This window comes from Punica granatum, chromosome 1 (genome assembly GCF_007655135.1).
Source record: "Punica granatum isolate Tunisia-2019 chromosome 1, ASM765513v2, whole genome shotgun sequence".
NCBI lineage: Eukaryota > Viridiplantae > Streptophyta > Magnoliopsida > Myrtales > Lythraceae > Punica > Punica granatum.
In genome coordinates this window covers 6,382,384-6,402,454 of record NC_045127.1, presented here as the reverse complement: position 1 = coordinate 6,402,454, position 20,071 = coordinate 6,382,384, and the positions used below count along the sequence as shown (strand labels likewise).

The following is a 20,071-nucleotide window of genomic DNA, read 5'->3' as shown; positions in this document are numbered from 1 at the left end:
TTTAAATTTATATAATTATAAATTATTCTTTATTTTTAATTATGAATATATTTATTTTCAATGAAATGACAATAAGTGATCAAAAATTTGAAATATTCTCTTCTTTGAACATTTTCTTTATATTCATATATTATGATTAATTATAACATTAACTATTGTCTTTCCTATATATGGTATATTAATGAATTTACTGTTTTGCCCATATTTATTTGGGTGTTGTCAATTTATATATATATATATATATATATATATATATATATATTGATAGTGTATTTTACTATATAATGTGGGATACTATAATTAAAATATAATTTTGTAATTAAAAAAGCAATTCGAGCCTTTATTATATCAAATATAGTGGTTAAAGTAATAGAAACATATTCATTTTATTTTTGCATTTCTTTTTCAAATTTTATAATAACATGAGGAATTTTACAAAAAATATTTATCGATAAAGCAAAATAAGTACTCTAACCATATCAAATATAACCCAATTAATTGATTTTGTGTCAATTTATTTTAGGTATTTAATTTTGGCTCCCCATTATTGTGATATAGAGGTCTCGATTCTTATAATAACATTTTGCCACATCGATAGTTTCACAAATTTATGAGGCTTTTCATATTCCAACATTTAATTTTTAGATCTCAAAAGTAAAAAAAATTTAAAGAAAGTGAGAGGTCTCAACAATAAGTTGAGGGGTCGCCCCCAGCCACATGTAACTCCACTTGCCGGTAAAATTTCCCGTGGAACGTTCAGGAGACGTGTCCTGCATCACCTAATTTCCCATATTCTCATATATCCCGTGGCCTGGTTTGGCTTCCTATGATAGTCTTATTTCCAGATTCCAAACAAAAATGAGGTTCCAGTAGAGAACTATATCAATCTCTTCTTCGTTTTCTTCCCCGGATTGCACCACTAGGTAATGTCTCCGACTAGTCTAGGGTCGAGCAGAGTCTACCCACTAAGGAGTAAAACTCTTACAATTGTGGATATTCTCCATATACAAAACTTGAACAATAGACCACGCTTAAGTAAAATAGGTGCCGAACTATACGCATGGTTGGTAATTGTCTCTCTCTTTATGTCAATGACTTGTTTTTGGCTTCTAAAGAATCAGATTCCATCTGATGTCCATCCAAAAACCCAGGCAGAGACTGAGTGGTGGTTGGTTCCTTGCTCCTCTTGTTCTCTGCAAAGTGACGAGTTTGCCCAGAAGATTAAAGCAGTTAACTAGGCCATCTCATTAGACACCCAAATACGTACTCGGGATTCGCAGAAGAGCGCAGATCCAAACCCGAGTTATGATCACTGTATGCAAAACATAAGACTTTGAAGATAATTCGAGTACTCAAAGAAGGGGAGAGTCCTGGCTAATTAAGGTTTGGGGTCTGTGGAGTTCGGGTTTAAGTCATGGCTAATTAAGAGTTGGGGTCTTCGGAGTTCGGGTTTAACTAAGCGGACAAAAGTTGCAAAGCAAACTCAAGAAAGTTTCCAACACAAAACCATCTTTTCTTGTTACAGCATTAGATTCTGGGGGAATGCTTTTCCCCTGATTCCTCCCTGGAGAGCTTTCCAAAAGCGGCTTTACGCTTATATGCAAATTCAAAGTTGAAAAAGAATAATAACTATGCATTTTGGTAAAGCTGCATTTATTTTCATAAGCTCAGAAGACAAATTCATTGTCCTCGCCCGTTGATATGGAGGTTAAAAGTTCTCATGGTACATTTTATTAAGTTTTTATTTATTTTTATAATTAATTTATCTATCAAACCTAGCCTCGTGACCAGTAAGCACGGACACAACATCTATAAATCTCTACAAAAGTTATGACATGGCAGATTGCGGAGAGTCTCAGAGAGATCAATTCTAGACTTCGTTGCTATGGAAATGGAAGTCGCCCTCGCCGTTTGGGTCACCATTGCCATCATTCTGGTGACGTGCGCATGGAAAGTGATGGTGGTGGTGTGGCTGCGACCGTGGAGGCTGGAGAGGATCCTGAGACAGCAAGGCATACCTGGAACTCCTTACCAGCTGGGAATAAGAGACTGGGGGGAGACAAGCGGGATAAAAGAGAGGCTCAGGCACCGGTGTCATACGTCGTCGACGGAGTTCTCCCACGACATCGTCCCCTCCATCCTACCTTTCCTTCAACGATCCGTACAAAAATACGGTTAATATGGTTTAGCTAGTAGCCCAAACTGAACATACCCGACCTTTTGCTTTCACGGATCGTTTTACATTTTGTTTGTAAAATCTGGAATTCACGCTCTGGACCTTTGCAGGCAAGTGTTTTTACACATGGATGGGACCGACCCCAGTTGTTAACGTGATGGATGGCCAGCTATTGAAGGAAATATACTCAAGGGTCTACGACTTCGGGAAGCCGCACCCAGGCGGTGGCATGGAGCTGCTAGCACTGGGTTTGTTGTCCTCCGAGGGCGAGAAATGGAGCAAGCACAGGAAGATCCTCAACCCAGCTTTCCGTCTCGAAAGGCTAAAGGTGCGAAATCTGATATCTAGTTAATGATGATATATAGCAACGCAACTGAATTAAAGAGACCTCTTCGTCGATGCTCAATAGTAATCAAAGTATATTTATTCGAAGGGGAAGTAATTTCTCTAGTTCGGGCGTTCAACGTGACCTGCAAAGAGACATTGTAAAATTGTAAGGAGTACTTCATTGTTTTTATGTTTTTGTCTGCTAATACTGCTACCTAGACCTGCTAAATCCTCCCAGAAAGGTTTACCGGTTTTGACCGGGTTTTTCATGTAATTGGATTTTTGTCAAACTCGGCCCGGATAAGGCAACGGGTCGCGGATTAACAGTCGGCCGGGCTGAGCCGGGTTTAAAAACACTGCCTAGAAAGGGATGATTGCATGTATATATCAAGACTCATTATACTAATCAACTCAAGGGGTTTGGCCTAGTGATTAAAGAGAAATTCATGTACCCGCCCGATTCAGGATTCGAAATCCCTTGAAGCCACTAGAAGCTTTTGCGTGATTACTTGTTCTGCGCATCGGGGTTCCACAAAGCCCAGGGGATTAGTCAGGTGAAATCCTGACACCCTGGGTCAACAAATAAAAAAAAAAGGATACATGATTTTTCTAACTAGTTTTTCGAGGTAGCGTAATTTACTTTAATTTCACCATGAGCACAAATTTTTTTCACCATATAATACACCTTTAATTTTCCATTCAAAATGTGACGAGACTTGACATGATGCCATTTTTTGGACATCCTTGTCGCGTGTATTGTTTGTGGGATCCAAATAAATGATAGAATAGTAAATAAGAATGTGAAATATTTTCTTTACTGCCCCCTCAACCTGCTCTCGGTCCATCCATGTCTTACATCTTTAAAACCTAGTCAATGTCTGATAACAACGATATTAGAAATTTGAAAGTGAAAATTCACCGGTTTAAGAATTAAAGCCACGGTCTATTGCAAAAGACCATGCAACAAAGAACTCGAAAGTGATTGCTTTAGCAAATTTTGGCCATGGTGTAGATGATGAGTTATCTCCATTCCTAGTCTAGAGGCGAAGTTAAAATTTTCATTTTCTGCGCATGCGTTCGAGCACTCTGCTGTGTGGTCTTTTCAGCTTTGTTGTATAGGGTTCCTAAGGATTACTCTTGGATAAGTGTGCGTGTATATTTGGGTTTTTGACCAATAAGAAAGTCACATCACTTATCTAAAATATATATGTATGTGTGTGTGTGTGTATATATGTAGAAAAGCTGCTGATGTAGATTTTACTAGTGCCAATATTTAATTTTCAATTTGGTTCATGATGAACAATCTGGTCCAAAACAGCCTGTCCTAGCAGCTTCCACCGCGAGTTGCATGGAGATGATGAGCAAATGGGAGATGCTACTCTCGCAGGAGGTTTCCTGTGAGGTCGATGTCTTGCCCTATATCGATAACCTCACAGGCGACATTCTTTCTCGAGCAGCCTTCGGAAGCTGCTATGAGGAAGGTAAAAGGATTTTCCACCTTCAGAAGGAACAGACTGATCTCACCTTCAAGTTCTTCAAAGTTTTCTTCATACCTGGAGTGAGGTACTACAAGTTATCTACTTAAATATTGATTCAGATATCAATACCCAAAAAAAAATGTTGATTCAGATGTACAATTTGTTGATATTAATTCCCCATGACAAAACAAATATATACATACATATATGTCGAGTTACATTCTTATGGTATTTTAAAAACATTTACCGACTATGGAAGAGTTACAGGTTGTTGCTAACCAGAACGAATTGGGGGCTGAAAAAGATAGCCGGCGAGATCAAGACTTTGTTGAGAGAAATCATTCATAAGAAGGCGAAGGCAATGGAGAAAGGGGAAGCGGGTTATGAGGATTTATTGGGTCTTCTACTTGAATCAAATCATAGGGAAATCGAGGAGAGTGGGCACGAGAAAGGATACGCATCGACGAGGTGATCAGTGAGTGCAAGTTATTTTACTTCGCCGGGCAGGAGACGACTGCCATTCTGATTGTTTGGACTCTGATACTGCTGAGCAAGCACCATGACTGGCAAGCTAAGGCAAGGGAGGAGATTCTGCGAGTCTTCGGGGACAAAGAACCCGATTTCGACAGCTTATTCCGCCCTAAAACTGTGAGTCATATCCGAGTCTCTGCCCTGCCTGGATTCTTTCCTTTTTTAGCTTAGAGCATCTTGCATATACGTTGCAAGGATGTGCACATGGTCTATTCACATGAGAGATGCAGCATATTTTCGAAGGGCTGAAGGGCTGAATTACGTAGAACGCGTGACATCAAACCATAAGATTCTTTATATTCACCTTGACATGGATGCCACAAGTTCCATCAATCTTAAGTCGAATACACAAGTCGTTACGGCTTTCAGCATTGTCATTTGGTTTGCAACTTCATAATGTTCGGATGCAGGTGGATTGGATCCTGCACGAGGTCTTGAGACTATACCGGCTGGAACTGTTATGTACCGAAAAACTTACAGGGCTACCAGATTGGATCCGTACTACCTTCCCTCGGATGTTATCATTTTCGTGCCAGTCCTCCTAGTTCACCACGACCAACAAATATGGGGCGAAGATGCGCAAGTTTTCAACCCGAAGAGGTTCTCAGAAGGAGTCTCGAAGGCAAGCACTGGTCAGTCTCGGCTCCCATACCTGCCCTTCAGTGCCGGCCCAAGAGTCTGCATCGGTCAGAACTTTGCTTTGATCGAGGCCAAGGCTGTCCTGGCAAAGATCTTGCCGCGGTTCTCAATGGAACTGTCACCATCCTATCCGCATGCTCCTTCGAACCTGGTCACTATCCGGCCCCAGTTTGGTGCCCCGCTCATCTTGCAGAAATTATAAGGTGTTGTTTAATAAGTTGAGTGCGGGAAGGAAGATGGATTTAATCCTCTGATCTGTTCCAAATCCAGCCATTGATTATAAGATGTAGTGTTTTATCATAAACTTCAATAAAACTAGCAGTACGTCTTGTTGCACTGAGTCACTGACTAATAGTCAAACAGAATCTGTTTAATCTAAATATAACTTTTATTTTTTGGTGTGCATCATGATATCTAAAAACTCAATGGGCTTTGACTAATCTAGTTTGGGTTAGATCGATCCAATAAAGGGTCAAATGCTCTCTTAACCGATTTAGCCATCTTTTAATAGGAGATATTTTGGAAGTTTTCACCCAAAAAAAGAAAAGGTAAAGACCTGTTTACTTTTGGGTAATTTTTCACTTTTCCTAGAAAATTTTTAAAAAATTGAAAACTGCAAAAAATATGTATACTTATATAAAAATGAAAAAAAAGGAAATTTATTTTCTCCACTATTCAAGTTTATCCATGAATTAATAAAATTATTTTTTTCAGTGGTTGAAAAAAAATGTTTTTTTTAGTTCCTCACTTTTCTATTAGCTAATTGTTTCCATTTCTATCTTCTAATTTATAGATTTCCTTTTTCTTTGCTTAGTTTTCTATTTATAAATTGAATTTAAAACATTCTTTAATGATTATTATCTCATACTTTTACTCTAAGCTTATAAAAAAATTCCATTTTTTTTCTTGACTCTTTGTTTTTCAATATATTTTGTTTCCTTATTTTTTAATTTTATTTTATCTTTTATTATTTCTTTATCATCAAGTCATTTGAAGATTTTATTGGTTTGTCGTTACAATTGTGAGTTTATGTACTAATAACTATAAAATAAATTTATCATATATATGATGCTTTATTTCAAAAGATAAAAGTTGAGTTAAATCATTATATATATGATTTAAATTAAAAATTTATCATGTATAAGTTATTACTTGTTAAGAATATTTCTAAATTTATCCCAAAGCAAAAAAAAATTAAATAAATAAATTCTAACCAAACATTAGTAAACATGTTTTTATACTTTTCTGTGGAAAAATAAATTTAAAAAAGGAGCACAAAAGTAGAGTTGGAAATGGAGAATTAATTTTCTAAAAGTAAATAGATCCTAAAGCTTTCCCAATGTTTTTTTTTATTCACTAGACTTGAACTATATACCATACTTAAGAGGAACATACGTTGTATCACCTGAGCCAACCCAATTTAATATATAATTATTTATAAAATCGAAAAATTGCCCTTAAGAGGTGTTGTGCTTTTTTCTTCAATTAGTGAGAGACTCGCAGACCCGATTAATTATCGAGACATTACGCTCTTTTTGCCGCTAAAAGAGGCGTGGAAGAGAGGCATGCCACGAAAAAAGAATTTGATGAGAAAAGTGGTGTCGTGTTGCAGTACACACCCTCATTTAATAACTCAGAGATTTTGGGTTCGATTCTCATTAGTAAGACTATTTGTACTTTTTATTTGGTTTTCATTTCTATTTCTTATGCTAAACTCTTTAGGTTTCCTTTCAAACTGGAGAAACATATGGTTAATCACCTAGAAAACCACGGCGTTTGAGCTTTTTCTAAATATAGCATGAAATTTAGAAAATAATACAAAAAGATCTGATCTTTGTATTTTTACCTAAATATAGCACAACCTTTAGAAAATAGTACATAAATGCACAATCTTCTTTTTTAACAAGCTAGAATCACAGCTAAACCTGAAATCTGTGCTTTTATGTATTATTTTTTAAAAGTCATGTTATAATTAAGAAAAAATGTAAATGTCGTGCCTTTCTATACTACTTTCCAAAGATCATGCTATATTTAGAAAAAAAAAATTCAAAAATCGCGCATTTCTGTGCTATTTTCTAAAGATCGTGTGATATTTAGGAAAAAATGTAAATGTCATGTTTTTCTAAGAATTGAGTGATGGGCTTCATTTGGGCTGAATATTGGGCCTGGTAGCGCGGCCCATTTAGCCCTACCCATGCGCTTTAATGGCCATGGGCGACAAGAGCAGTGTCACGATACGGGAGAGACTAGGTAATGACTTTCACCTAAACCTAATCATAGGAATCCACGTGTAAAAGAGGACCTTGACTTCTCTTAAGGGAGGTCAGACGCCCAATAATTGTTCACCAACTTCACGGATGCGAAGCAGGAGATTTTAGCTCTATTTTTGTATATGGGGGAGAACCGGAAACATCACCAACCGTTAGTTAACAGCCGTCGTAAGGAAACTAAAACTGCGCCTTTTCCCTTTCCCCCTCTGGTCTGGAAGGAGGAGGAAGACGACTGAAGACTAGACAGAGACTTCAAATTCGGTTGTTGTTGTTGGGTCTTTTCTTTCTTCTCTGACGGAAAGGATGTTCCTTTCGGGTCGCTGAAGAGTTCTGAGACGCCATAAGGTGTAAAGATCGCTCCTTTCCGGGGTTCTCCTCCGATCACGATGGGGAAGAATGAGAATGCGATGGAGATAGGAAATTACTGTCTGCTGAAGGATTTCAGGCTAGAGGTTGAAGCAAGAGGGGAGCAGGGAGAAGGATCCTTTTCTTTCTGCTTCTGGGTCTACCTCTTGAGCTCCACTCCTTTCCCTTCCACGCTCATCCGTCAGGTACCAAAACCGCCACTCTTTTTCCGCCTTTTAAGGTTGTTTTACTCCCCCCCTGTTTCTTCAGTTTTAGCTTTTCTTGTTTGTCCGATATTTTAATCGTCTGAGAAACTGGAGTCATTTTACTTCTGTGTTGTCATAACCTGGGGGGCGTTCGTGGATTTTTATGGCGATTCACTGGGAGTCATTAATCTTTTGTAGATAATTGAGACTTTGACGGTTTGAGTTATCGGGATCGTGCCCATTTCTTAACTTTTCGTTTCTTGAACAGGGTAGCTTGTCTTGAGAGTTAGTAGGCAGTGAAGTCACTTCTCCATTTCATAGTTTCTGATCCTGAAGGAGCTGTCGGGTTAATTCGGGGTTAATTTCATCGCTTATAAATTGCTGCATTTTCTCGTATTTAAATTTTTAGCTTGTTTATCTTTTCAAGTTCAGAGGAAACCACCACTTGTTTGTGATTGGACTTGGTAGTTGATAGTAAAACCCTAACATCCTCAGTCATTGATAGTTTCTGTCATATATGGGCGCTTTGGCTATGGCTGTCAGTGAGTTTCCTCATGGTGAAGGCACAGTGAGGCCTTTTAAGTACTTTTTGTTGATTCGCTTGTTTGAAGCAATTGCAGTGTCGGTATATGGAGATCAAATGACTGCTTAAGCTTCTGTATATCTATGTTTATATTATTTTTAAGAGCTTGTTCTCATTGGAAGAAATTCTGCATATTTGGCTATGTAGGTGGGCTCAGACATGATGGACAGTGCTCCTCTTCTGGTTCTAAACGAAAAAAAGAGATTGATGCTATTTCCGTTGCTTCCCTCCCAAGATGATGAAGCTCCAGATCCTAACAATTTGACTCTGTGGAACAATATTCCACATGCGTCTTTGGAGAGTGATTTTCCCTTTGGGAAATGGACCCGCATTGGATGTGAGGTATCTGAAAAATGAATAATGTTGCTGCTCTTATGCTAAAGTTCTGCTTAGATGACTTTCTTTAGCTTGTCTCTTATTTGGAATTCTTTCATGCTAATTCATTGTTTGTCAATATCAGGTATCAAATGGATTTTTGCGGCTTTATGTTGATGGGGAGTTGGTGGAGGAGAAGACACTAGCCTCTTCTGAAACCCAAACTTCAAATTTTAGCGGTTTGAGAAGGATCATTTTGATTGGTAGCAATAACAATGAGAGTGGTCTATCAGGCTATCTCTACAGTCCAAAGGATTTTCTTAGTGCATCATCTATAAAGGGTCAATACAAAGTATTACTTCTTTCGAGAATCCATTTTCCTTTCCACATGGAAGTAAACTTAATCATAGAATTCTCATGATTATATTTATTTGATTCCAGGACTCCCCGATATACTTAATTGTTGATAATTCATCTGCTGTGGACATAGAAAAAGGTAGCGACGGTGTTTGGAATATCGTTGGCGGGAAGGTTAGATGGACTTCTATATCTTCTATCACACTTCTATGTCATTGATTATTTCTTCACTTATTTGACCGTTGCAAATTTTTTTGTTTATTAATTTTATGGCAGGCTTCATGTCGAAGGAACTTCTCTTTGGATGTTGTCTTGTTAGATGCCTTAGGAGAGACTGTAGATAAGGAAATCGAGGTTATCTGCTCTTGTGCAATGGTTCTATTTAACAGACAACTTAACAGGATAGTTTCTCACTTAATTCTTTTTTTTTTCCTTTTAGGTTGTTGCTTCACTTATATATGCCAACAATGGCACCCCTGTGGAGAAGACAAGCGATGGAGAAGCACCCCTTTTGACAAGCTATGATGGAATCGACTTCGATTCATGTGATAGACCGAGCAAATTATTGCAAGGTCGTGCTTCTCTCCGTCTCAAGATTTCTCAGGTGAGGTTTATAATGTATACATTTACATTAAGTGCACTGTGGATTTATGAATGAAACTGCAAACCTTTCTACACCTAGAAAGGTGATCTATTTACTTTCTGTGTTTTATTTAGTTATGATATTACAATTAAACTATGACCATATGCAAATGGAAATTGTAATTACCTTTCTCCCGATCCATTCCTTTGGAGACTTATTCCAGTTTCTGTTTTCTTACAGGAAATGGATTTGTGTTACTTTCTTCTTTCTTTTTGTAGATGATAGGGATAAGCTTCATAGCTTTAATTAAAAATGCATTTTCTGAAGTAGAATTTGATTCTTGCAACCTTATTTCTCTGTGTTTCATGAAAAATGAAAGCCACTAGAACAACCTTCCATTAAAATTAGACTAGATTTATATTGTCCTTGTTTCAACCTCCTAAGCATAGTAGCAAGAGATTGTTAAGCTGTTTCTTTTGAATATCGAAAAGCTTATGTTGTTTTTCCCCCTATTTCAGCTTTCATCAAAGTGCGACAACAAGCTCTTCCAGATTAAGTTTAATGTCCCGAAAGCCGGAAAGTATCCTTTCCTCGAGGCTTTGTCCTACCCAATCCGCTGCATTTCTCGGAACCGAAATGTTCGGACATCCTCAGTGATAATCTGGAAAAGACCAGCCTCTGGATTTTTATCAGTGTGTGGTTCTCAATCATCAAGAGTTAACTTTGGGTTGCCAGATCTTCCGAGAAGCACTGTTCGGGAAGCAAAGCCCAGTCCACTGTCTAAACGGGTCAGACTGGCGAATTACACCTTTGAGCAACCTGATGATGAATGCAACTCCCATGTCCAAACAGCAATTCAGGTACCTGAATAGAACTTTGGTAAAGATTAGCGTGAGATAAGATTACCACTCTGTCAGAAAGCTTCTCAACTAATTTAAAAGTTGAAGATGGTAGGTGGAGGCACAGTGTTACAATTACCATTGTGATTGTAGTCCTCATGTATGGATTGGTAAACTGCTAAAGCATGAAGTAGAGTAAGTTGAATTGAGTAGTGAGGCAAATGAAGACTCTGCACTGCAGTGCCTTGCGAAGTCATTTCCTTGCTCCTCCTTTTCTTTTGCGAACAAAGCTTCATAGCACATCTAAAAACTTAATTTGTTGAGGGACGCTCACTATTTTTTCTAAGTGGTTGTCAAAAACATTTTTGTGGAGGGGGCACCTTTTCTATGCATTATTGTTTACAATTTGCCACATTACATATTGCTCTTGCTGACTTTTCCCACTCTGCTATTGTTATGATGTTCGAGATCTTCCCTTGATAGTTGGTTTATGCCTTGACTCATTCTTTATCTTTGTTATTAGGCCAAGAATTTTTCTACGACAAATTCGAAAATGCCCCAGGAGGAATCTGAAGCAGGGGAGAAGTCTCCGTCGGACTCGGAGAGTACCAGAGAGGGAAACTCGTGTTACAGGAATTCAAGGACTGGAAATTCGATTTCGGATTTGGCCATTTTCAATTACTGTCTGGGAGGCTCAACTGAGAGGACTCTTCTGCTCAAGGATATTACTTCGTCTGCTTCAAATGAAGAAATTTTGGAATTTGCAGATCAGGTCGCCCTTTACTCAGGATGTTCCCACCATCGGTAAACCTGGAAACTTCCCTTCGACTGTTTTTCCTAGTCTTTTTGCACTTAATAAGAACTGCCAAATATCCCTTTTGTTTGTAACGGAGACTTCTCTTTTCTTATTTCCATTCAGTAACCAAATTAGAATTGCAAAAAGACTGATAGAGGAAGGTGCGAGATTCTGGAACTCAATTTCACAAGATAACCAACACGTGAATTGGGAGAGTGTGGTTTTCGAGATCGAAGAGCAGTTCATGAAGATATCGTGCTGCAATACAAGATCTCTCAGCCAACAGGTTGTCTTCTCCTTCTTTATCTTCTCATCTTTCTCACACAATCAGAAGATTGAGGTAGTTTCACATAAGTAATGGACACCATCCATCTTTGTGAACATATTTGATGTTCTTTTTCTCATTTTCAGGATTTTGAGATTCTTCGGAAAGTCGCTGGATGCCGTGATTGTATGACAAAAGAGAACTTCGAGAAAATGTGGCGTTGGTTATATCCTGTTGCCTTTGCTCTATCGAGAAGTGCCCTGAGAGAGATGTGGAGCTCTAAATCACCCACATGGATAGAAGGATTTGTCACAAAGGAAGAAGCAGAAGCTTCGCTTCAAGGCCCAGGCGGGTCCCAGAAACCTGGAACATTTATTCTTCGATTTCCTACTTCACGGAGCTGGCCCCACCCTGATGCAGGCAGCATAGTTGTGACTTATGTTGGAGCTGACTACTCTCTTCATCACCGGCTCCTCTCACTGGATCACATATATTGGTTAGCACGATCCATCTTTATTCTGTTTTCTTTTTGCCTCGAGTTCTCTTGTCATAAATTGCGTGAGACAGAAATTTTTTTGTGCAAATTGACTCAGATCCTTCTGTATTCTCGTTTTTTGTGACGGTAGTAATGGAGAAATGAACATGACACCACTACCAGAGATGCTGTTGGCAGAGCCTGAGTTGTCCCAATTAGGAAGGTATAACCTGTACTATTCTCTCTTAGTAAAGTTCTGAAAAAACCGCAACATCCTGTTTAGCAATGCCATTAATATGTGAATTTTTTTTCCTTTTAAAAACACAGGATATCAACAAGAAGTCGATGAATCAGCTCATCCAAGAGTTTCTTTCAAGTGCTACCATTCTGTCATTTAGGTTAATGTTGATAACACCAGAGGACTTTACGCCCTGCTGTTGGCGGTTTTGTAGATTAGTTTTGTTCACTTTTAGCTTACCCCAGTTTCAAAACAGCACGGCTTTGTTATATATGTACACTGGTAATCAATATTTAGCTTCATGATGGGCTGCTATTTGAGGGAACTGCACTGCGTCCCACCGAGGCTTTTATTGTTTTATGGGATATTAGCAACAGAAAGTCGTCTTTTTTTTAGTCTATTTGGTATTGCTTAGTGGTTTCCCACTCAGTTCGCAACTTGGGAAATTAAAGCTGAAACCGAATAGATTCTTGAGTTTCCTCTGCTCAAGTAAAGCTGTCCTCAATTAGCTTTCTCGTGTGAGATCTTCAGATTCAGAAGGGCGGTCTGAACTTTATCCCCCATCTGAGATCCCATCTAGAATTTCTAAAAGAGAAATCCCATCAAAAGACTGAACTTTACGGCTACCATCGTTAGCTCGAGATCCAAATATTCAGGATTCGACTTCCTGCAGTTTATATACGGTCTTCTAGATGACATTTTTCCATTTGCTATTTCAATTTCCATCTGTGAGTTAAGCATATGGAAGTGTTACTGCCAACCCATTCTTGGAACTTGGCTCAATCGCATTATGTACGTGCCAAAACATGATGGGATCGCTCCGAGCTAGTGCTTATCCTTCCGAATTGAAGATGAAGAATAGATAAATGTTCTTCAACGGTCATGTTGCTTCTCCTTCCCATTCAATCCACATAGAAAATCAAGCCATTAAACAATTTTTGTTGGGAAATCTGAAAGGCCATTGGCATCTGACAACCAATACAGTAACAGTTACTGATTGACAGTTATGGAAAGGGCGGGAAAGCAAGAGGCACAGTCACGTGTCCCTTCATATTCTCTTCTCCTTTCTCAGCCCTTTGGCCCGACAGATTCCCAGGAACGGTTGTTTCATGTTTGCGCATAAATAGGTTCATTCTTAATTCAGTCAGTCACCCCCCAGAAGGTATTACCGCTTCTTCATTCTCTCCTGTCTATTTAGAATCACCCAACAACTGCTCTGTTCTTCATCAGTTCCATCACATTTCACAGACGAAGTGCATTTGCACGACGACATTCACCACTGATATGGCCAAGGGAACACTGCCCTTCTTTCTCTTCCTCGTCTTGTCCTTCACTTCAGGTACTGCCCTGACTTCTACCCATGACGAGCGATCTGGTAGTTCTTGGTATAATGGTGGAAAACAGGTTGATGATTATCAACTGTTTGTCATTTTCTCTGGCCATGATTATCATTGTTCTCCGAACTGGATTAAGCCAGTAGAGATCCAAAAAGGCCTTCTTCCTGTGCGGCATTGGGAGTCAGATTGCTCTATCTCTGGTTATTCGGAGTGTCGTATGCATAATTTCAATCGGCTTGAAGTTTATACCCTTTGCTCACTTTCCATTCTATGTATCAGAAAAGTATTACGCAAGTTGCTATGTTTGGTGCGAGTCCTGTTGGTTTTAACATGATCTGCCATTTCGATTTTTTTCTCTTTCAGGTGGGATACTTAAAGCTGTGAATGCCCAGGTATAGCGTAAATCACACAGAACCGGAAACAGAAGTAATGCCATCTGCTGATTGTAATGAGAATAAACTGATTTTCTGAAGTTCCGGTCTTGCAGAAAACTTGGTGTGTGGCGAAGCCTTCATCAGACCCGACGATCCTCCGTAATAACATCGACTACGTGTGCTCTCAGTTCGACTGCGGGATCCTTCAGATGGGTTGCCCTTGCTTCTATCCCGATAACCTGATCAACCATGCCTCCGTCGCAATGAATCTGTACTACCAGGCCAAGGGGAGGAACCACTGGAACTGCCATTTCGATAATACAGGCCTCATTGTCGTCACTGATCCAAGTAAACCCCTTAACTCTTACGTGAACTTTTATCGTCGTCTCATTGCAAACATCAATCATCATTTTCTGGTGACAATTGGTCTCGGTATCTGTTCTAAGGTTCTCTTGTTTTTATGAACTTGTTGTAGGCTATGGGAACTGCGTTTATGCATAGCCAGGGCTGCGAAAGATTGTTATTTCCATATCAGAACGAGCAAAATGTTCCTGCAAATTCAATATCTCTTATCATCAATCTATGGGTCAGTATATTTAATTGAGTAAGTTCTACAGATCATAAATTTCAAGAAGTTGAAGAAAAGTTCTGAACACCGTCAAGCACGATTGTGTAAAATAGTTTCCATGCGTTATTCCTTGCGGAAATTCATGTTCCTTTTCCTCGTTCATTTCTCCTTTTCCTTCCTTTTCCAAAAAACAAGAACAACTTCCTGCACTTTCATTCATGAATGATTCGTAAAATGCAAATATTCGTCAGGGAAAGGGGGAAACAGATTTCTCCTACCACGGAGAGTGCTGTTTTATTAGTTTTCTCTGGCTTCTTTCTATCAATACAACAGCTTCATCGCTTAAGAAGTGAATTATATTAATTTACGGGGGCAGAGCACAATATTTGTTACGGGACAAGAAACTCATGCAAGCTGTGTCTGATCGCAACTTGTCGACTGATTCACTGTTTTCACGAAGAAGTAGCCAGGCGAAATGTCCCCCGTATGATTGATGCAGTACTGATTTTCATTGCACGTACTTGTCTTCCCAACCACTCGTGATGAAACATCAAAAATGTCCAAAAGTTTGGCACGAAATATTAATGAAAGTCTATCATTATTGGAACCTTTCATCTTGTCAATTCACAGATCTATTTTTAAAAAAAAAAATCTTGTCAATTCACAGCGTACAGTCATGGGGGGGCAAACTCCAAAAGACAGTAGAAGAAACTTAGCAAAAACATTCATGTTGTTCCCACGCTATACGTGATGGCAGAAGTTCAGTTTCGCAGCAATCTTCGAGGAGTTTGTAACTTGAGACTAGTCGTGGGGGGTCAAACTTGCTTGCAGGTTAACCGAGGATCTTCATTGTCTCTGTCGTGACTTTCGTGCAAGATTTTTTTCGAGCTTTTCTTGTATCGGAGCTTAATAAGATTTTCTGGAATATCTCACAGGAAAAAAAAAATCGCTGCAAATCAGAAAGAAAAACACATCACAAAATCGATTAAGATATTTATGTATTACATTGTCATTAGAGAGAAAAAAAAAAATACAAAGGAATGTCAGTGAGTATTAGGTGAAACAATTCTCTAGAGATCGATTTCTATAGTAGGATCACATCCAATGGTATCCTGTATTTAATCGACCGTATGATTTCACGTGAACTACCCAATGTGACACGAAATTTGGCCTACTCGTGCAAAATGTAAATCTGCTCCCAAATGATCATATGATTGGTCCAGTCTACCGTCGACCACGATGAGGTTTGCCGATCCGAGAGAACTGTTTCTGGTACTTTCAGTTTCCATTGCCGTTCTGCATAAATTTACTGTGAATGATGCTTTGCTGAACTAAATCCAGTAGAAAGAAGAAGGGTGAATTTTTTTTTTCGCATTATTTACTGCAGACATAACAGAAAGTACAGATAGGTCGTTGATTGCAGCATGATTAGGGGCAGCGAATGAGGATCACACACGTGGCAGACAGCACGATAAGCCCGCGGTTCTGGTCGTAAAGTACGTTACATGGCCGCGATTGGACCACCGGTGAACTCCCCCCCATTCCCTTCCATATGAAAAGGAAGATTTTGACCTGTAGATAAGGCCGCTTCAGTTCACTCCCTCTCCTCCTCTCCTCTCCTCTTGTTTATGCTGACTCCTCCGTTTCTCTTGTCCTTCCCCTCTCTCTTTCTCCAAGGAATGTCACTTGGCCTCACATCAGTTTTGGTAGAGCCGCTTATGTGGGCTGCCTCCCTCCACGCAATTCTCGCCCCTCTTGCAAAAAGAGGCGGAAGCTAAGCAAGAAGCTTCAAGCTTTCCATTGGGATTCTGTGAGCTACCCTCCAAGAACCCATTTTTAGCTTGTCCCTTCTCGGTTAGCTGTAATTTAGCCTCTCTCAATGGTTTTCATCTTCCTGGAGTTTGGAACTTGAGTCAAACCAGCAAATTTCCTCTCTGGGTTTGACTCGTCAGGCCGAAACTTCAAGAATTTCGAACCCTGGGTCTCGCTGAGGATGATGTCGGTGACATGCGGAAATCTTGATTTCGGACGGACCGTGCTGGACTTGGTTTCTTGCGGGTGCTCGTCGAATGGTTCCTTTGACCGGTTCCCGGGCAGAAGGTATGGGGTTAAGGCAAGTTTGAAGGCGGGTAATTGGCGGGATTTCGTCCGTAGGAGGTTGTATTGCTTCCGCCGCGAATCAGCCCCACGTCGGGTTTTTCCTACAAAGACTTCGGAGACTCTGTTCAATGGTAATGCTTCTGTGGCAGTTGCAAGTTGTTAAACCTGATATTCTTTAAGGAATGATGTATTTGGGATGTTCAGTACTTGTTTGATGAATAGAGCTGCACTGGTGACATATGCTACAGCTGCTGCAAATAGTTAGAATCTCTGTCTTGATACATGCTTTGGTCTTAGTTGGACCCTACCATCAAACATCCTCATGCTTTGGTCTTGTGGCAGTTGCAAGCACTCATAATCTTCTTAGTTATTGTTTGGTTTGCGCTAAAAGGTTTCTAGTTGCAGACCCCAGTTCGAGATTTTGCTTAGATAATAAAGTTGTGTAACTACAGATTGCAATAATTATCTATTGTTCACGACGAAAACTTGATTTTGCTTACATAAATTGATATGTAGAGCCGGAGATCACTCAAGTTCCTCTACCAGTATTGGATGTGAAGGAGTCAAAAAGATCCGTATCTCTAGCAAATCTGTTTGAAGTTGTGGCAGATGACCTTCAAACATTGAATCAGAATCTTCGATCTGTAAGTATCAAAAACACGATTTTATTATTTAGCAAACTCTAGAAATTGAATTTCTTCTTCTTGTTCATGTCTGTTGCATTCTTCCAGTCTGTATCTAAGCTCTGGAAGAATCAGTTGTCTGCCTGAAGTTTATTTCTTTATAGTTTTGACGGTTGCACTTATGATGGAAATTAGCAGTCCCTCAGTTGGTGTGTTTCATGTAATACCAGAAAAGGCAAAAAAAGAAGTTTGAAATTCGTATGTGGAAATATCCACTTAGACCCATTGTTTTTTAAGAAAACCTCTTTAGAACGGATTAAAGATATTCCACTCTTCGAGCTGTCTTTATGGCATAGATTCTCATTCATAATATCAAAACCTATGGCTAATAGTGCTTGATGAGCAGCATGATTTAAATCCTCCTGTGAAAAAAAAAAAAGAAGACTTCATCATCTGAATTCTAACCCCGTGATCTGAAATTAATCTGAGATTACATTTCTGATGAGCTTGCTCCAGTAGATTGTTGGTGCAGACAACCCGGTTCTGATGTCTGCAGCAGAGCAGATTTTTGGAGCTGGTGGGAAAAGGATGAGACCGGCCTTGGTCTTCCTTGCATCAAGAGCTACTGCCGAGATGATGGGCTTGAAGTAAGAAAAGTTTACCCTGACTTCCTATACGATATTCATTATTTGTATTATGTTTGGTTCTCATTAAGTGTTCTTATTCAGAGAACTCACAAGGGAGCACAGGCGTTTAGCAGAAATTATTGAAATGATCCATACTGCAAGCCTCATTCATGATGATGTCTTAGATGACAGTGATATGCGAAGAGGTAGGTTCTTTGTCTGCATTCAATATTTTCACTGCACATGTTTCTTACTAGTGCACCTAAAACCCTTTTTCCGGGATTTCTTGTTTACATCTGATGTGTCAGAAAACTGATTGGAGATAGATCTTGTGCATTTCAGGGAAGGAAACGGTTCACCAGCTCTACGGCACAAGAGTGGCAGTACTAGCGGGAGACTTTATGTTTGCACAGTCATCTTGGTACCTAGCAAACCTTGAGAATCTCGAAGTCATCAAACTTATCAGTCAGGTAAAACTCGCAATCCATGAAACTCATTATCAGCGTTGAGAACATTCACTGGTAAGAGTAATAATTTTCGAGATAAATTTTCTCATTCTTAGAGGTTGAAAAGACCTTTATGAGATAAATTTTCCGATGGTGTATAATGTACAGAAAATGTAGTTCTTCCAGTTTAGTAGTTTCCTTTTGCCGTACTAAGTGCGTAAACTTTAGCATTTTCAGGTCCGAACTTTATGAAAGCATGCAAAAAAGATAGATTTGATTGCAGAAAAATTAGGGGAGAAAGGCGCAAGACTAGATGATAGTTCTAATGTGAAATTCGTTACTGTTGTGAAACAGGTTATCAAGGACTTTGCGAGCGGAGAGATAAAGCAGGCATCAAGCCTGTTCGACTGCGACACTGAGCTCGAGGATTACTTAATCAAGAGCTACTACAAGACTGCTTCCTTAATTGCAGCTAGCACGAAAGGGGCAGCAATTTTCAGTGGAGTGGACAGCAAAACAAGTGAGCAGATGCGTGAATATGGAAAAAATTTGGGCCTATCATTCCAAGTCGTGGACGATATATTGGACTTCACCCAGTCAGCAGAGCAGCTCGGGAAGCCCGCAGGGAGTGACCTTGCAAAGGGTAATCTGACCGCACCCGTGATTTTTGCCTTACAGAAGGAGCCAAAGCTCCGGGATATTATCGAGTCCGAGTTCTGCGAGACTGGATCTCTCGACGAAGCGATACAGCTAGTGAAGAGCTGCGGGGGAATCGAAAGGGCGCAAGAATTAGCAAAAGAAAAGGCTGATCTCGCAATTCAGAGTCTCCAGTTCCTTCCCAAGAGCTCCTTCAGAGTAGCTTTGGAGGATATGGTGATGTATAATCTCGAAAGGATAGATTAATCTGCAAAATGGTGCATTTCCTGGGCATTTGGTCACAGAAAAAACCAGTCCTCGAGAACATCGAGCACCAGTAAACACGAGCTTTTCCTATAGATTATCAAGCGCTTCAGATTTATTCGTCGAAACAAATAAGTGGTCTGCAGTGCAAAGATTATTCTGCTAGTAAGTGGCTGTATATTTTTTATAGTTATGGAGCTATGACTTGAGCTCCTAATAGTTTTTATTCGGTTATTACGATCAAACAGAGAGCTGACACTTGAATATTAAGACATTTAATGAGTACATACTCCCATTCTTTCGACTCTTTTCGGCTGCCCGTACATGACGATATTTGTTTTCAGTTTTAATGAGTTTCGAGCTAGTTGCGGTGGAAAAACCTGCAAATTGTGAGCAAAAGAGAGCCCGAGCACCTCCATTTGTGTTTAATATAGTAACGTCGAGTTCTGGTTCTGTCGGGATACGAGAAATCAAGTAATTGAGGAAAGACGAGCTCATCTCATGACGAATTTACTATTCGACGGCTTCAAGTTCAACACATCGAGCAGGTGCCATGAATTACTTAGTTGCAGGTGCAAATGGGATCAGATGAAACAGAGGACTCTCGAAAATGATTTCTCCACGAAGGGTACGACAGAAATTCACTGGAAAGTTTAGGGGCATGTTTTTAAAAA

The 20,071-nt window shown here is 39.5% G+C and overlaps 3 protein-coding genes and 1 pseudogene across 4 annotated transcripts; all 4 read left to right on the top strand.

Moving 5' to 3' along the window:
- Positions 1–1,759: 1,759 nt before the first annotated feature.
- On the top strand, positions 1,760–5,558 carry LOC116211040 (annotated as a pseudogene).
- Positions 5,559–7,575: 2,017 nt separating this feature from the next.
- On the top strand, positions 7,576–12,832 carry LOC116192174 (SH2 domain-containing protein A-like). The gene is made up of 12 exons (XM_031520640.1): positions 7,576–7,972; positions 8,703–8,897; positions 9,016–9,222; positions 9,312–9,401; positions 9,504–9,581; positions 9,667–9,831; positions 10,329–10,670; positions 11,173–11,453; positions 11,569–11,731; positions 11,857–12,206; positions 12,337–12,408; positions 12,513–12,832. The coding sequence occupies exons 1-12, from the start codon at positions 7,808–7,810 to the stop codon at positions 12,532–12,534; spliced, it is 2,130 nt and encodes a 709-aa protein (XP_031376500.1). The 5' UTR covers positions 7,576–7,807; the 3' UTR covers positions 12,535–12,832.
- A 631-nt stretch (positions 12,833–13,463) lies between these two features.
- LOC116192179 (major pollen allergen Ole e 10-like) lies at positions 13,464–14,864 on the top strand. Of its 2 annotated transcripts, XM_031520647.1 has the most exons (5): positions 13,464–13,585; positions 13,672–13,762; positions 14,124–14,152; positions 14,248–14,482; positions 14,610–14,864. In XM_031520647.1, exons 2-5 carry the CDS (start codon positions 13,708–13,710, stop codon positions 14,633–14,635), a joined length of 345 nt encoding a protein of 114 aa, XP_031376507.1. In that variant the 5' UTR covers positions 13,464–13,585; positions 13,672–13,707; the 3' UTR covers positions 14,636–14,864. The 2 variants fall into 2 exon arrangements, with proteins under 2 accessions (XP_031376507.1, XP_031376506.1); XM_031520646.1 differs by lacking the exon at positions 13,464–13,585 and having other exon boundaries at positions 13,588–13,762.
- Positions 14,865–16,275: 1,411 nt separating this feature from the next.
- Positions 16,276–19,704, top strand: LOC116192176 (solanesyl diphosphate synthase 1, chloroplastic-like). The gene is made up of 6 exons (XM_031520641.1): positions 16,276–16,933; positions 17,319–17,446; positions 17,945–18,072; positions 18,154–18,257; positions 18,394–18,521; positions 18,852–19,704. The coding sequence occupies exons 1-6, from the start codon at positions 16,696–16,698 to the stop codon at positions 19,398–19,400; spliced, it is 1,275 nt and encodes a 424-aa protein (XP_031376501.1). The 5' UTR covers positions 16,276–16,695; the 3' UTR covers positions 19,401–19,704.
- The last annotated feature ends 367 nt before the right edge of the window (positions 19,705–20,071 follow it).

What these genes read in the sequence shown, in the direction of transcription:
- LOC116192174 (XM_031520640.1), top strand. Translation starts at nt 7,808, where the DNA reads ATGGGGAAGAATGAGAATGCGATGGAGATAGGAAATTACTGTCTGCTG. An exon ending in GGAATATCGTTGGCGGGAAG is followed by an intron (nt 9,402 to 9,503) that starts GTTAGATGGACT and finishes ATTTTATGGCAG; the next exon opens with GCTTCATGTCGAAGGAACTT. An exon ending in TCCGTCTCAAGATTTCTCAG is followed by an intron (nt 9,832 to 10,328) that starts GTGAGGTTTATA and finishes CCCCTATTTCAG; the next exon opens with CTTTCATCAAAGTGCGACAA.
- LOC116192179 (XM_031520647.1), top strand. Translation starts at nt 13,708, where the DNA reads ATGGCCAAGGGAACACTGCCCTTCTTTCTCTTCCTCGTCTTGTCCTTC. An exon ending in CGTCTTGTCCTTCACTTCAG is followed by an intron (nt 13,763 to 14,123) that starts GTACTGCCCTGA and finishes TTTCTCTTTCAG; the next exon opens with GTGGGATACTTAAAGCTGTG. An exon ending in TTAAAGCTGTGAATGCCCAG is followed by an intron (nt 14,153 to 14,247) that starts GTATAGCGTAAA and finishes CCGGTCTTGCAG; the next exon opens with AAAACTTGGTGTGTGGCGAA.
- LOC116192176 (XM_031520641.1), top strand. Translation starts at nt 16,696, where the DNA reads ATGATGTCGGTGACATGCGGAAATCTTGATTTCGGACGGACCGTGCTG. An exon ending in TTCGGAGACTCTGTTCAATG is followed by an intron (nt 16,934 to 17,318) that starts GTAATGCTTCTG and finishes ATTGATATGTAG; the next exon opens with AGCCGGAGATCACTCAAGTT. An exon ending in GCCGAGATGATGGGCTTGAA is followed by an intron (nt 18,073 to 18,153) that starts GTAAGAAAAGTT and finishes GTTCTTATTCAG; the next exon opens with AGAACTCACAAGGGAGCACA.